Raw genomic sequence first — 16,462 nt, forward strand, 5'->3', positions numbered from 1 at the left:
GCTTAAACTGAAGAAAGTAGGAAAAACCATTGGGCCAGTAAGATACAATCTAAATCAAATCCCTTATGAATACACAGTGGAAGTGAGGAACAGGTTTAAGGATTTAGATTTGGTGGACAGAGTGCCTGAAGAACTATGGATGGAGGCTCGTAACATTATACAGGCAGCAACAAAAACCATCCCAATGAAAAGAAAATGCAAGAAACCAAAGTGGCTGTCCCATGAGGCCTTACAAATAGCGGGGGAGAGAAGGCAAGCAAAATGCGAGGAATATAGTGAAAGGTACAGGAAATTGTATGCAGATTTCCAAGAAATAGCAAGGAGAGGCAAGAAGGCCTTCTTAAACGAGCAATGCAAAGAAATAGAGGAAAACAACAGAAGGGGGAAAACCAGAGAACTGTACAAGAAAATTGGAGATATGTAAGGAATATTTTGTACAAACATTACAATAATAAAGGACAAAAATGGAAAGGACCTAACAGAAGCAGAAGACATCAGGAAGAGGTGGCAAGAATACACAGAGGAATTACACCAGAAAGAGATGGAGGTCTCGTACACCCCAGGTAGTGTGGTTGCTGACCTTGAGCCAGACATCTTGGAGAGTGAAGTCAAATGGGCCTTAGAAAGCACTGCTAATAACAAGTCCAGTGGAAGTGATGATATTCCAGCTGAACTATTTAAAATTTTAAAAGTTGATGCTGTTAAGGTGCTACACTCAATGTGCCAGCAAGTTTGGAAAACTCAGCAGTGGCCAGAAGATTGGAGAAGATCAGTCTACATCCCAATTCCAAAGAAGGGCAGTGCCAAAGAATGCTCCAACTACCGCACAATTGCGCTCATTTCACACGCTAGCAAGGTTATGCTTAAAATTCTACAAGGCAGGCTTAAGTAGTATGTGGACCGAGAACTCCCAGAAGCTGGATTTCGTAGGGGCAGAGGAACCAGAGACCAAATTGCAAACATGCGCTGGATTATAGAGAAAGCTAGAGAGATCCAGAAAAACATCTACTTCTGCTTCATTAACTACGCAAAAGCATTTGACTGTGTCGACCACAGCAAACTATGGCAAGCTCTTAAAGAAATGAGAGTGCCTGATCTGTCTCCTGAGAAATCTCTATGTGGGACAAGAAGCTACAGTTAGAACTGGATACGGAATAACTGATTGGTTCAAAATTGGAAAGGAGTACGCCAAGGCTGTATATTGTCTCCCTGCTTATTTAACTTATATGCAGAATTCATCATGCGAAAGGCTGGACTGGATGAATCCCAAACCGGAATTAAGATTGCCCGAAAGAAATATCAACAACCTCAGATATGCAGATGACACAACCTTGATGGCAGAAAGTGAGGAGGAATTTAAAAACCTTTTAATGCGGGTGAAAGAGGAGAGCACAAAAGATGGTCTGAAGCTCAACATCAAAAAAAAAACAAGATCATGGCCACTGGTCCCATCACCTCCTGGCAAATAGAAGGGGAAGAAATGGAGGCAGTGAGAGATTTTACCTTCTTGGGCTCCTTGATCACTGCAGATGGTGACAGCAGTCACGAAATTAAAAGACACCTGCTTCTTGGGAGAAAAGCAATGACAAACCTAGACAGGATCTTAAAAAGCAGAGACATCACCTTGCCGACAAAGGTCCGTATAGTTAAAGCTATGGTTTTCCTAGGAGTGATGTATGGAAGTGAGAGCTGTACCATAAAGAAGGCTGATCACTGAAGAATTGATGCTTTTGAATTATGGTGCTGGAGGAGACTCTTGAGAGTCCCATGGACTGCAATAAGATCAAACCTATCCATTCTGAAGGAAATCAGCCCTGAGTGCTCACTGGAAGGACAGATCGTGAAGCTGAGGCTCCAATACTTTGGCCACCTCATGAGAAGAGAAGACTCCCTGGAAAAGACCCTGAAGTTGGGAAAGATGGAGGGCACAAGGAGAAGGGTACGACAGAGGATGAGATGGTTGGACAGTGTTCTCGAAGCTACGAACATGAGTTTGACCAAACTGCGGGAGGCTGTGGAAGACAGGAGTGCCTGGCGTGCTATGGTCCATGGGGTCACAAAGAGTCGGACACGACTAAACGACTCAACAACAACAACAACAACAACAACAAACCTTTATGAACATGCAAAATTTAGTTCTTTTCACTTCTGTGTCCTCCTTTCCACCGAGAGCATAGACCTCCTTCTGTCCTCAGGACTTTACCTTGGTTCAAACATTACCCCAAATCTCACTAACTATTCCATAGCTCTCTAGCCCTCAGATCTCCCAGCTCCTAAACCCATTTCCCAGTGAAAGACAATCTACACATTACAATGGAGCTATATATAATATTAGTCCACTTCTCTGCTTCAAATTGTATTGGGAAGTGATTTGCAGTGAAGAAATGGGTGGTGGTGGGGAGATGCTTTGCTCACCTTATGTTTCCCCCTTGAACTACCTCTAACTGATTTTTCCTTGAAGGGTTTGAGGTTAAGCATGGACTCAAAGCCCCACAGTGATAAAAGAATCTGGGAAGCAAGTTTCAGGAGAAACTTCAGGATAATCAATTGGTGGGGGGAGTGTTTAAGCAGCCCCGATCCACCCTATTTCTCAACTGCATAAATCACGTTTCATAGAATTGTAGAGTTGGAAGGGACCCCGAGGGTTATCTAGTCCAACCCACTGCAATGAAGGAGTCACTGCTAAAGCATCCCTGACTAAGGGCCATCCAACCTTTGTTTAGAAACCTCCAATGAAGGAGAGTTTCCAACTTCCCAAGGGAAACCATTTCACTGTCAAACAGCTCTTACCATCAGAAAGTTGAAATTAAAAAAACAAACAAAAAATTGTCCAGAAGCATCTTAGAGACCAACTAAGTTTTGTTCTAGGTATAAGCTTTCGTGTGCATGCACATTTCTTCAGATATGAAAGCTTATACCCAGAACAAACTTAGTTGGTCTCTAAGGTGCTACTGGACAATTTTTTGTTTTTTTATTTATTTCAACTGTGTCAGACCAACACGGCTACCTATCTGCATCAGAAAGTTCTTTCTTATGTTTAGTTGGAATCTTCTTTCATGTAACTTGAATCCATTGGTTCTAGTCCTACCCTCTGGAGCAGGAGAAAACAAGCTTGCTTCATCTTCCATGTGACAGCCCTTGAGATGTCTGAAATCCCTTTTCCAGGCTAAACATAACCATCTCCCTCATTGGTTCCAAGAGAGTCTGTTCTGCTTACTTCTATAAAGTTCTTCCTAATGTTTGGTCAGAATCTCTTTTCTGGTAATTTAAACCCACTGGTTCAGGACCTATTCTCTGGAGCAGCAGAAAACAAGCTTGCATTTATCTGAGTGTTTATTGTTGTTTTATTTTTAATTTTATGTAATTTTATGTCATATGCTCTAATATATATCTCAGTGCAACCATGTTAAACAGTTTAAAGAGGAAAAGTAATAAAAAACTATGTTACCAAAAAAAGAGAAAGCTTGCTTTATCTTCCATGTTAGTCCTTCAGATATTTGAAGATGTCTATCATATCACTTGTCAGCCTCCTCTTCTCCAGGCTACTGTAAATGTACCCAACTCCCTGAAACATTCTTCATAAGTTGTGGTTTCCAAATCTTTTATTATATTGGTTGCCCTCCTCTGCACACGTTCTAGTTTGTCAATATCCTTCTTAAACTGTGTTCACTGGTGGAGAAAGGGGGATGCGGTGGGTGCAGCCCACCCCGGGTGTCATCCTTGGGACGCTTGCTGCCACTGGCACAAATCCCTGGACGCTAGCCCCTCCCCTGTGGGTGGCTAGCCCCGCCCCTGCCACTCCAGGTGCCGGAGCAGCTAGCTCCGCCTCTGACTGTGTTGCCCAGAACTGAACCCAGGACCCAGTATAGTCTGACCAATGCAGACCAGAGCAGTACTACTACTTCCCTTGATCTGGACACTATACTGTATTTATGTTGATGCAGCCTAGAATAGCATTAGCTTTTTTGCTGCTGCATCACACTGTTTACTCCTGTTAAGGTTGTGGTCTGCTAAGACCCCTCAATCCTTTTCACATGTGTCACCCATCCAATTTTCCCAATTGAAGTACATTTTGTTGGTTTTGGCCCAGTTCTCCATTCTTTTAAGGTCATTTTGAATCCTCCCAGTTTTGTGTCATCTGCAGATTTGATGAGGATCCCCCCCCAGTCCTTCATCCAGCTTGCTTTGTAGTGGAGAGGCAGCTGGGATGCTAACTGTACATGCAGTTGGGCTGTAAAACATGGTTCCAACATTAGATATGAATAGTATAATGGTTTTAGAATGCATATTGTAATTGTTAAATGTTTGCAGATTTTACTGTTCATTTTTTTACCCTACAGGGAGACCCAGGAAAGACAGGTATTCCAGGCGTGCCTGGAGGGAAAGGTGAAAGAGGTGTTCCAGGAATTCCAGGCATCCCTGGCTCCCCAGGTGCCAAAGGGCTACCAGGTCTTCAGGGTTCTCCAGGTAAGTGGTTCAAAGCCTCTTTCAGTATTTTATGATAAAGCTAAGCCTAGCAAGTACTCAGCTGATAACACTAAAACTTTATGCTTCTTTATTATAAAGGTATTCCAGGAATCCCAGGTGAAAAAGGTGGAAAGGGATTACCAGGCTTAGATGGTTTTCCTGGCTTAAAAGGAGAAAAAGGTAAATAAATCATATTTTTGAAGTCAAAATTGCTATTTCACTCTAAAAACAGCAACATAATGGTTACTCTTTGTGATTTACACAGCATATTTTTTATTTTTTAATGGATGTTAAGGGCATGTGGATTTTTAAAATTAGAAGGCAAAAAGATAATTTGACAAGTATGTTAGAAGTGCAACAACACAGATAATTCAGTGTATAATTTAAGAGTGAATTCTGTTTTCAATAAAGCAGCTAATGGGGTAAATGAGGTGTTTCTCTCTGTAGTTTGAGCTGCACTTAGGGAGGTTCTCTCTTTCTTACTTCAGGCTTTCCTCTTTCTTTCTCTTAAAATTATACAATATGTTTGTTCAATTCCCTCAGTAAAGTGTTATCAGAATTTCTTTTCTCTCTGGATTTCAGCTGCCTTTTGCTAACAAAAGAAAGCCAAGCTTTGCAACCCAGCTGATGGAACTCTTCTGTCTTGCAGTTCTGACTTTATCCTATCTAATAAAGTGCAAGTGTCTCTGCGTCTAGTATCCCCTGTGTCCCTGGGTTTGCGCTACTGCGCATGTGCCCCACAGACACAGGGATTGGACGCAGAGACTTGGAACGCACACTCGCGCACACGCTCCCCCCACAATAAAGTTAGGCAATAGCAATAAAGTTAGGCAACAGAAAAATTGGCAATCTACATTTTAAGATTCAGGACACTTTCTTGATGAACAGACACCATTTCTTCTTGTTGTTGTTTATACACCATCCTTTATCCGAAGATCACAGGGCGGTTTACAGTATAAAAACACGTAACATAATAATAATTTTAAAAACCAATAACTCACACACCCTGACATATTTAAAAGGCTGTAATTTTTTAAATTTTTTAATGATGTTTCCACTTGGTGCCTAAAGATATAAAATGGAGATGACAGGCAAGCTTCACTGGAGAGAGAGCATCCCACCAATGGGGAGCCATGGCAGAAAAGCCCCAGGTCGGTTCATATGGGGAGGGACGGTCCTTGAAGTGTTGCAATCCTGAGCCATTTAAGCCTTTATAAGTCAAAATCAGCATTTTGAATCTGGCCAGGATAAGTGCCCCAGTGAGCAGTCTGCCCATTGAATTCTGCACCAGCTCTTTCCACTGTTCCACCATTTTGTTCCCCAAAATTTGTCTGTTTATCTTTTGCAGGTGACCTTGGGCCTGAAGGTCCCCCAGGTGCTCCTGGAGAAAGGGGCCAGCCAGGACACGATGGAATCCCAGGCTCACCTGGTGCAAAGGGTGACCCAGGTGAGATATTTCTTTTCTTTTTCTTCTAGTATGTAATATTTTTACTACAGTAGATGCCTGATCATATACTTTAAACAATTCTTAATATATATTTTTAAGCAAGTGAAGATTGATGTTTTGGCCCTGCCAGTATCCTGAATTGTCCAGATTCTGGGGGCAATCTAGAAAATTTAAACACAATTAAATTCCCCTAGATTGTGCATGCTGCTCAGTATGTACACTGCAAATGCAACTATTTTTAACTGTTCAAATGAAAGTACCCTTTACACAGGGGACCCATATACATAGCCACAAAATAGCTCTTCAATTTTTAGGCAAAATGATTATTGAAATGGTTTTGTCCTTGGCAAAATGTGCAAAAATGAAATTAAATAAAATTGCTACAGAAACTTGTATGCACACGTCCTTATTTAGAAAGATTATCTTTAGTAGGTTGAATTTTGGATTGTTATTTCCCTGTTCGTGCTATTATTTCTACTTATAATGAAGTTTCCAGGGCAGCTGACATCTTCCTTTGTGGCGGTTGGGAATTGTCACCTAAATTAATGCACTACCCACTGGCAGAGGAAGAGGAGTGTGGGGGGGGGCGCACTGCCCCCAGCAACGCAATCCCGGTGGGGTGCCATCACGGCTGCCCCCCCTAAGACGCGCGCAAGCCCCGCCCCGCATGAAGCTCTGCCGCTGGCACTACCCCAAGTCTTCTTGGTACCTTTTGTGAACTCCAACCCAACTGAAGGAGGGTTTTCTTTCTCTCTTCTGTCCCCTATTTAGGTTGAGCCAGCAAGTGAAAGGAGCTTTAATGCATCCATTAGCTCTGCTCCTATCTTCATTCCCCTCAGCTCTGGAGGTTTCCCCTGTAGCAGTGGCAGACTTTGGGTTCTCAAATTTCAGCAGCCCCCTGTGTGACACTAAAAGTCTGCTCAGCCCACCACCTCTGGCACTCCGTTCCACAGCTTTGTTGTGGTTCCCCCTGCAGCGTGGCACCCAGTGTGGCTGAATCGGTTGTGCTGCCGCAAAACCACCTCTGCCTGCAGCTGTAGAGTACACACCTTCCATGGCCTCACTTTTCACTCAGATCTATTTCCCTGTATTCTGCCCCTGGTTGCCTGCCTTCTGCTCTCTCACAGTCTCCAGAGATGTGGGTAGAGAAATATGAGTTCCGTAATGCTCCCCCATTCTCCCCCTACCCATGCTGTGTCCAGGCAAAACTTGTGGCCTACAAAAAGTGACATCATATTGCAGAAGGAAAGGCCAGAGAGAGACTTTGTGAAAGTCTAACACAATAATATGAGCTGGAGAAATAGAATTCCCAACTTCTTCCCACCCTAAATACTATAGTTTGTGTTAGGATCTCCTACACACGAGTAGGACCCTGGCAGAGACACATGCCCGACTGGCACGTTCCCTCCTTCCTGGTCGATTGTTCGGGAGCTTCAAAAGCTTTCTCCAGCCCGAACACCACAGCAACTGATGCCAAGAAACATCAGCACACTTACGGATCCACAGAGTTTGCGCAGTTGCGTAACAGAACTCAGCAACTCAGCATTTTGGCTAATTTACTTTTATTTACATATAAACACACATGGAGCACTGCAACATGGCTCCCTCTCTCTCTAGCATCAGGCAGCAAAGAGAAAGATTAAAGGACAATAGTCCCACTTCAGGAAACACAGTAACACAAACATCCTGTCTTCATCACTTCCCACTCTGTGAAATGAAAACATACACAGTCATGTGATAGACAACAATCCCATGACAACAGACACGGGGAATGAATCTTCAACAGTTTGCTCAGTTTAAGAACCCAGCAGGATTGGGGTGGGTGGGTGATAGATCCTTATAGCTTGCTCTCAGTCACATAAAACAGCTTTTGCATGTGAGGCTGCAGTTCCAAAACTTGTCTATACCACTCATTCCTAGGTTCCTCCTTCTGTCCTTAGTGTTTTTCTCCTTATTCTCTACAATTGAGCATTGGTGACGTACAATAGCATGCCATGCACTCTTTTGGAGTGGAGGGGAAATGGTTCTTGCTATAAAATGGTAATATGACCTGTCTCATTAACAAAAGCACCATGAGTAATCTCAGGTTAAAACTGCTCTCTCCAGCATTTAATTCAGGATACTTTTAAGGTCATTAGCCAACTGCTACATCAAAGAACTTTTGGGGTTTTGGCTCTGCAGTACAGGAGAGGATCTGCTTCTGTATACAGATGGTCCCCGATTCAACTCCAGGTAGGGCAGGGACAGATGCCTGAAACCCTGAAAAACTGCTCTATAGAATTACAGCTGTTCTTGGTTGTGTTGCCAACATCTGTGTGGAGCCAGAATATGGTTCAACACAGAAGTTGGTTTTTGAAAGGATTTGAAGTGAAAGAGGAGAGACCACAATAGTGTTCTGGGATAAAGTTCCAGGATAATAGTTCATTTCTAATGTGTGAACCAGCACCAGGGTATTTGATACAACAGTGAGATTTAATTTATGGAGAACATTTAAATTGCCTTACCTCGGTGCTACTATCTTCATCTTACAGGTATACCTGGTAGAGGACTTCCTGGACTTCCAGGTGCAAAGGGAGAACGAGGTAATATAAAGAACATCTCATGTAAAGAGTACAGCCAAATAAAGAACCAGTTACATGCAAAACTAAAATATATTTATTAGGCTGATGTGTCATCATAAAATTGGGAATAGAGTGTGCATGCGTTGACACACTTGAAGATAATGCCTGACTAATTTTAAAAGGCAGATTGCTGTCTGGAAAGCTGGGACATGAATACAGTAGGTTCTGTGAGACTCTTGGCAGGATCAGCTTTGTAGATAGAACAAGATGCCAAAGCAGTAGTTGGTACGTTGAGTTGCTGTGGTATAGGGTTAGTTGTGGTATAGGGTGTTGGATTAGGACCTGGGAGACCAGAGTCCAAATCTCCATTCAACCATGAAGTTCCCTGGGTGACCTTGGGCAACTCTCAGCCTAACCTACTGTACATGGTTACAGGTAGGTAGCCGTGTTGGTCTGGGTCGAAGTAAAATAAAAAAATTCCTTCAGTAGCACCTTAAAGACCAACTAAGTTTTTATTTTGGTATGAGCTTTCGTGTGCATGCACACTTCTTCAGATACCTGAAGAAGTGTGCATGCACACGAAAGCTCATACCAAAATAAAAACTTAGTTGGTCTTTAAGGTACTACTGTACATGGAGAGTGGGAGGAGCTATGTATGCTGCCTCAAGCTCCTTGAAGGAAAAGTGGGATATAAAAAAGCAAAAAGGAATCAAAGAAAGAAACACATCAATGACACCTGAGTACTCTACCCCTTGTTCATTTTTACACACACTGTGATCCTCAACTGATGAGAAATTTAAGGGGTATCAGCACATACCTTGGGTTTGATTTCCTTAGAGTGACTGTAACAGGGGACTGTGGTGTCTTTGTGATATATGGAGTGCTGTGAATTATTTCAAGGAGTGCTCCCCAATGCTCACAGAAAGCAAGATCTTCTGTGTCTTTCTATCTCCACCTCCAATATGATGCTGGCTCTTATTCTTTCATATTCACCCCTCAACCAAAGGAGGAAGGAAAGCTGAGCTGCATTCCCAAACCATTCTCTCCTTCCAGAATTGCCTTTTCATTGACAGACAGTTCCTTAAACAAAGAAGGGTCATTAACTACTTTGCCAACGGCATTATTATTATTATTATTATTATTATTATTATTATTATTATTATTATGCTGCCTTTCATCCAAGGATCACAGGGTGATTTATTATTACTGTATTATTACTTATTGAATAACACACGGAGGTCTCAGGGCAATTCACAGAAAAGATTAACATAAAAACCACAGTACGTATATATAATCAAAATAAAAACAACAACCCAATAACACACAACAACCAGAAAAGAGCCACATTTTAAAAGGGTATAGGATGTCAAACAGATCAACCAAAGGCCTGGTTAAAAAGGCACATTTTTGCCTGACGCCTAAAGTGCGAGGCGAACTTCCCTGGGGAGAGCATTCTACAGATGGGGAGCCACTGCAGAGAAGGCCCGTTCTCATTTTGCCACCCTCCAGACCTCTTGAGGAGGAGGCACATGAAGGAGGGCCTCAGAAGATGATCTCAGGCTCCAGGTAGGTTCATATGGTAAGAGGCGCTCCTTGCGGTCCTAAGTTGTTTAAGGCTTTATAGGTCAAAGCCAGCACATTGAATTGGGCCCAGAAACTAATTGGTAGCCAGTGCAGTTGGACCAGGATCGGTGAAATATGCTCAAACCGTCTTGCTCCGGTGAGCCACGTGGGGGATAGGATTGAGCCCTGCGGAACCCACATTGAAGGTTCCACAGGGCTGCAAAGCACTCTCCAAGTAACACCATCCAAGTAGGACTGCAACCACCGCAAAGCGGTGCCACCTACCCCTAGTTCAGAGAGTCACTCCAGAAGGATACCATGGTCAATCGTATCAAAAGCCACTGAGAGGTCGAGAAGAATTAACAGGGACATGTATGTTTTCCTTCTCTCTCTCTCAACAGAGGTCATACAGGGTGACCAAAGCAGTTTCTGTGCCAAAACCATACCTAAACCCCGATTGAAATGGATCCCGAAAATCAGTTTCTTCGCAAAGCACCTGTATCTGGTCCGCGACCACTTGCTCCAGAACCCTGCCCAGGAAAGGGAGATTAGAAACTGGCTGGTAGTTAGTTAGTTAGGTTTTCTGAATCCAGGGAAGATTTTTTAAAGAAGCAGTTTTACCACTGCCTCCTTCAGACAGGGACCACCCCCTCTCATAAAGAGGCATTGACCTCCCTGACCCAACCAGCTGCTCCCTCCCTGCTGGTTTTTATCAGCCAAGAGGGGCAAGGGTCTAGATCCAAGCACCTTGTCCACATCCTCGAGCCTTACCAACTGAAATTCCTCCAATGCAATAGGACTAGACTGTGCTCTGGCCACCCCATGAGATTCATTTTATCCTCAAAATGCTTTGCAAACAAGACACAGTAAGCCAATATCTCCTGCAATGCTTTTGCAAAGTTTTTTTGCAGATAAAGTCGCTCAGATTCGGAAGGAGGTAGACTCCACCATGGGAGCAGGGCCGGGGCGGGAGAGTGCTGGAGCCCTGTCTAGTCACGTTTCATGGGATAAATTTCAATCTGTTACCTCCGAGGATGTGGACAGGCTGCTTGGGCGAGTGAAACCAACCACCTGTCTCCTTGACCCTTGCCCATCCTGGCTAATAAAAGCGAGCCGGGAAGGGCTGGGGGATGGGCTCCGCGGGGTGGTAAATGCTTCCCTCTATGAGGGAGTATTCCCAAACCCCCTGAAAGAGGCGGTCATTAAACCGCTTCTTAAAAAACCATCTTTAGATGCGGCTAATATGGGCGATAGCCCAGTCTCAAATCTTCCATTCTTGGGCAAGGTGATTGAGCGAGTGGTTGCTGAAAAACTCCAGGCACGCCTGGAAGAAGTGGACCATTTGGATCCCTTCCAGTCGGGATTCAGGCCTCATCATGGGACTGAAACTGCCCTGGTCGCACTGGTTGATGATCTCCGGTGGGCTAGGGACGAAGGTGACAGCTGTTTCCTAGTCCTGCTGGATTTCTCAGCGGTTTTTGACACCATCGACCTTAACATCCTTCTGGACCGTCTAGAGCAGTGTTTCCCAACCTTGTGCCTCCAGCTGTTTTCGGACTACATTTCCCATCATTCCTGACCACTGGTCTTGCTAGCTAGGGATGATGGGAGTTGTAGTCCAAAAACAGCTGGAGTCACAAGGTTGGGAGACACTGGTCTAGAGGGCTTGGGAGTTGGGGGCACTGTCATACAGTGGTTCCGCTCCTTCCTCCTGGGCCATGTCCAAAAAGTGGGAGGAGATGAGTGTTCAGACCCCTGGGCTCTCACTTGTGGGGTGCCTCAGGGTTCTGTCCTCTCCCCCATGCTTTTTAACATCTACATGCAGCCGATGGGAGAGATCATCAGGGGGTTTGGGCTGGGTGTTCATCAGTATGCGGATGATACCCAGCTCTACCTCTCTTTCAAATCAGAACCAGTGAAGGCAGTGAAGGTCCTGTGTGAGTGCCTGGAGGCGGTTGGAGGATGGATGGCGGCTAACAGATTGAGGTTGAATCCTGACAAGACAGAAGTACTGTTCGTGGGGGACAGGAGGTGGGCAGGTGTGGAGGATTCCCTGGTTCTGAATGGGGTAACTGTCCCCCTGAAGGACCAGGTGCGCAGCCTGGGAGTCATTTTGGACTCACAGCTGTCCATGGAGGCGCAGGTCAATTCTGTGTCCAGGGCAGCTGTTTATCAGCTCCATCTGGTACGCAGGCTGAGTCCCTACCTGCCCACTGACTGTCTCTCCAGAGTGGTGCATGCTCTAGTTATCTCTCGCTTGGACTACTGCAATGCGCTCTACGTGGGGCTGCCTTTGAAGGTGACCCGGAAACTACAACTAATCCAGAATGCGGCAGCTAGACTGGTGACTGGGAGCGGCCGCCGAGACCACATAACACCGGTCTTGAAAGATCTACATTGGCTCCCAGTACGTTTCCGAGCACAATTCAAAGTGTTGGTGCTGACCTTTAAAGCCCTAAATGGCCTCGGTCCAGTATACCTGAAGGAGCGTCTCCACCTCCATCATTCTGCCCGGACACTGAGGTCCAGCACCGAGGGCCTTCTGGCGGTTCCCTCGTTGCGAGAAGCCAAGTTGCAGGGAACTAGGCAGAGGGCCTTCTCGGTGGTGGCGCCCGCCCTGTGGAACGCCCTCCCAACAGATATCAAAGAGGAAAACAACTACCAGACTTTTAGAAGACATCTGAAGGCAGCCCTGTTCAGGGAGGCTTTTAATGTTTAATAGATTACTGTGTTTTATTTTTCTGTTGGAAGCCGCCCAGAGTGGCTGGGAAAACCCGGCCAGATGGGCGGGGTATAAATAATAAATTATTATTATTACTAGTCTCATTCAGCCCGTTAAGAAAACGGGCACTAGAGGTGCGACGGGGCCGCGGCCTTCCCTCCCTTTCTGCACTCGGCCGCGGGGCGCGCCGGGAACGCAATTCAACAAAGCGCTCTCCCGTCGTGTCCCGCGGCCGAGCACAGAGAGGGAGGGAAGGCCGCGGCCCCGCCGCTCCTCCCACGGGTCAGGAGGAGGAGGAGGAGGCGGACCAAGATGGCGGCATCGGGCTCCGGGGCTGTGGCCCGCGGTGGTGGGAGCTGGACCGGGCTCCTGCCGCCGCGGCCCCGGAGCCCAATGCCGCCATCTTGGTCCAGCGCCGCAGGGGAACGGGAGGCAGAGGGTTGAGGGGGGAGAGAGCGTGTGTGTGTGTACGTCCCGCCTCTTCGTCCAGTCCCTGTGTCCGTGGGGCACATGCGCATTAGCGCAAACCCAGGGACACAGGGAATACTGGACGCAGAGACACAGGGACTTTATTATATAGGATTGTTATTATTATTATTATTATTATTTATTCTATCACCTCCTTTGGGCCAGCATGTAAAAGGCAGGTACTACCCAGAAAAGCTCTGCCGGACGACATAATGAGGATGCAATGGAGGCAGCAAAATATGCTTTCTTTGCTGTCTTCACTGCCACTAGGTAGACTCGATAATGAGCCCTTACCAGTGTTCAGTTTCATTCATTCAGATCTTTCCTCCACTTGTATTCAACTGTCTCCCAGCTTGCTTCCTTGCCCTAAGCTCTGGAGTATATCAGGGGGCCAATTGGGCTATGTGAAGTGGGAGAGGGCACTCAACAGGCGATTGTGTCTTCCACTGGATTTCACCGTGAATTCCACGGGATCCATCAGCCTCCGAGGGCAGACCTTCCTAATAGGTCCCCTGCCCCTTTGGAGGGGGAAAGGTGCTGATATCCTAAATCTCATCAGAAAGTGATTGACAAGGGACTGATGTCAATGTCCACCACCTTCAAATCACCCTCTTCCTGCCTAGTTAAGAAAACAAGGTCCAGAGTGTGGCCTGCCATGTGCTTTGAGCCGGTGACATGTTGGGACAGCCCCATGGTTGTCATGGTGGCCGTGAGGTCCTGAGCCGCCCCAGAGCCTTGGCCTCAATACTCTGTCAGCTCAAGCAGGGAGACTCCTGGGCAGCGAGATGGGCGGGAAACCAGCAGAATCCCTAGTCTGTCCCCATTGCCCAATCCTGGAATACACACTCTGGATCCCCCCCCCCAAAAAAAAACCTGGACAGAGAGCCTGGAGATAGAGAGAGAATCTCTATAGACCACAGCAACTCCTCATCCCCAACCCTTGAGTCTGGCCTGATGCTGCACTGAGTAGCCACTCCACCCTCTTCACCCACCCAGGTTCCAGTGATACATGCCAGATCATAATCAGATGATGGATGAGGGAGATTTATTCTGGGCTGACCTGGCATTCAAACGCAGCAATCACAGACCCAAGGGCTGGCTGATATGACAACCACAATTCCCCAAGTTGGAGGAGGGGCTGGCACAGTCACTAACTCCCTGTCCCTCCTTGCAAGCCCAGAACCACTGAAATTGGGCCACCCCCTACTCTCCCCTGCTCCTCTCTTCCCAGCACATCCTACCAAGTACCCTTAAGGTAAAGGTAAAGGGACCCCTGACCAGTCCAGTCATGATTGACTCTGGGGTTGCAGCGTTATTGGCCGAGGGAGCCGGCGTACAGCTTCCAGGTCATGTGGCCAGCATGAAAAAGCCACTTCTGGCGAACCAGAGCAGCGCACGGAAACGCCGTTTACCTTCCCGCTTGGAGCAGTACCTATTTATCTACTTGCACTTTGATGTGCTTTCAAACTGCTAGGTTGGCAGGAGCAGAGACCGAGCAACGGGAGCTTACCCCGTCGCGGGGATTCGAACCGCCGACCTTCCGATTGGCAAGCCCTAGGCTCAGTGGTTTAACCCACAGCACCACCCGCGTCCCTACCAAGTCCCCTTACAATCCAGTTAAAACACACAAAAAAGAATTTAAAAGGATATAAAGCAGCAGTCCTTATAAAACCTGTCAGGCCCCACCCTGGGCCCAGTCTTATTCAACATCTTTATCAATGACTTGGATGATGCGCTTGAGGGCATCCTGAGCAAGTTTGCAGATGACACCAAATTGGGAGGGGTGGCTAATACCCCAGAGGACAGGATCACACTTCAAAATGACCTTAACAGATTAGAGAACTGGGCCAAAGCAAACAAGATGAATTTTAACAGGGAGAAATGTAAAGTACTACACTTGGGGGGGGGGAATGAAAGACAAGATGGGGGACATCTGGCTTGAGAGCAGTACATGTGAAAAGGATCTAGGAATCTTGGTAGACCATAAACTTGACATGAGTCAACAGTGTGACACAGCAGCTAAAAAAGCCAATGCAATTCTGGCCTGCATCAATAGGAGTATAGAATCTAGATCAAGGGAAGTAATAGTACCACTGTATTCTGCTCTGGTCAGACCTCACCTGGAGTACTGTGTCCAGTTCTGGGCACCACAGTTCAAGAAGGATACTGACAAGCTGGAATGTGTCCAGAGGAGGGCAACCAAAATGGTCAAAGGCCTGGAACAATGCCTTAAGAGGAACGGCTTAGGGAGCTGGGTATGTTTAGCCTGGAGAAGAGAAGGTTAAGGGGTGATATGATAGCCATGTTCAAATATATGAAAGGATGTCATATAGAAGAGGGTGAAAGATTGTTTTCTGCTGCTCCAGAGAAGCGGACACAGAGCAATGGATTCAAACTACAAGAAAGAAGATTCCACCTAAACATTAGGAAGAACTTCCTGACAGTAAGAGCTGTTCAGCAGTGGAATTTGCTATCAAGGAGTGTGGTGGAGTCTCCTTCTTTGGAGGTCTTTAAGCAGAGGCTTGACAGGCATATGTCAAGAATGCTTTGATGGTGTTTCCTGCTTGGCAGGGGATTGGACTGGATGACCCTTGTGGTCTCTTCCAACTCTATGATTCTATGATTGAACAGAGTTTCAAAACCCCACCCATGGCAGCAAAATTAAAAGCATAGAAATTAGGCTGTAAAACCTTATTTTGAGCAAGTCCAGCTATGGAGCAAGCTATCGCTCTGCCTATCTTTCTCTGATTAACAAAGAATCAGGCAACAACTTGGGGTATCTTATTTTTTTATTAAGTATGGTACAGTTTAAGAAGATTAAGAAGATTAAGGGGTGATAGGATAGCCATGTTCAAATATATAAAAGGACTAGCTGGCCCGGCCATGCGTTGCTGTGGGTTTTTCTGTTAAATGGACCTTCAGAGTCTCCCTTCAGAGTCCCCTCACCTGCCCTGTCCCAACCCTGACTCCCCTACTGTAAGTTTCAAAAATAAGATTCCCCCCACGCGTGTTCCTGAAAATGTCCACACCCCCCACTGCTTTGGCTAACTCAGGGTCCTACCTCCCCCCCCATGGCTATGTGTTTCCCCCTACCTTTGTTGTGCCTCATCCCTGTGATCCCCTCCCCCATTGTTGTGTCTCATCCCTGTGATTCCCCCACCCTGTGAAAGGCCCTATTCTGTTTGTTTTTCCCTGCTTGGCAATGCTGCAGCCTATCTAAAAAGCTGGGCCTTG

At 46.0% G+C, this 16,462-nt stretch overlaps 1 protein-coding gene across 1 annotated transcript in view; it reads left to right on the forward strand.

Moving 5' to 3' along the window:
- The window catches only part of COL4A1 (collagen type IV alpha 1 chain), a 182,046-nt gene that overhangs the window by 131,224 nt on the left and 34,360 nt on the right, over positions 1-16,462 (forward strand). The window contains exons 38-41 of the mRNA XM_035110373.2: positions 4,341-4,467; positions 4,567-4,647; positions 5,816-5,914; positions 8,446-8,496. Of these exons, the coding sequence (XP_034966264.1) occupies positions 4,341-4,467; positions 4,567-4,647; positions 5,816-5,914; positions 8,446-8,496 (358 nt within the window). The remainder of the gene's footprint in view (positions 1-4,340; positions 4,468-4,566; positions 4,648-5,815; positions 5,915-8,445; positions 8,497-16,462) is intronic.

Source organism: Zootoca vivipara, chromosome 3, assembly GCF_963506605.1.
Source record: "Zootoca vivipara chromosome 3, rZooViv1.1, whole genome shotgun sequence".
Taxonomy (NCBI): Eukaryota; Metazoa; Chordata; class Lepidosauria; order Squamata; family Lacertidae; genus Zootoca; species Zootoca vivipara.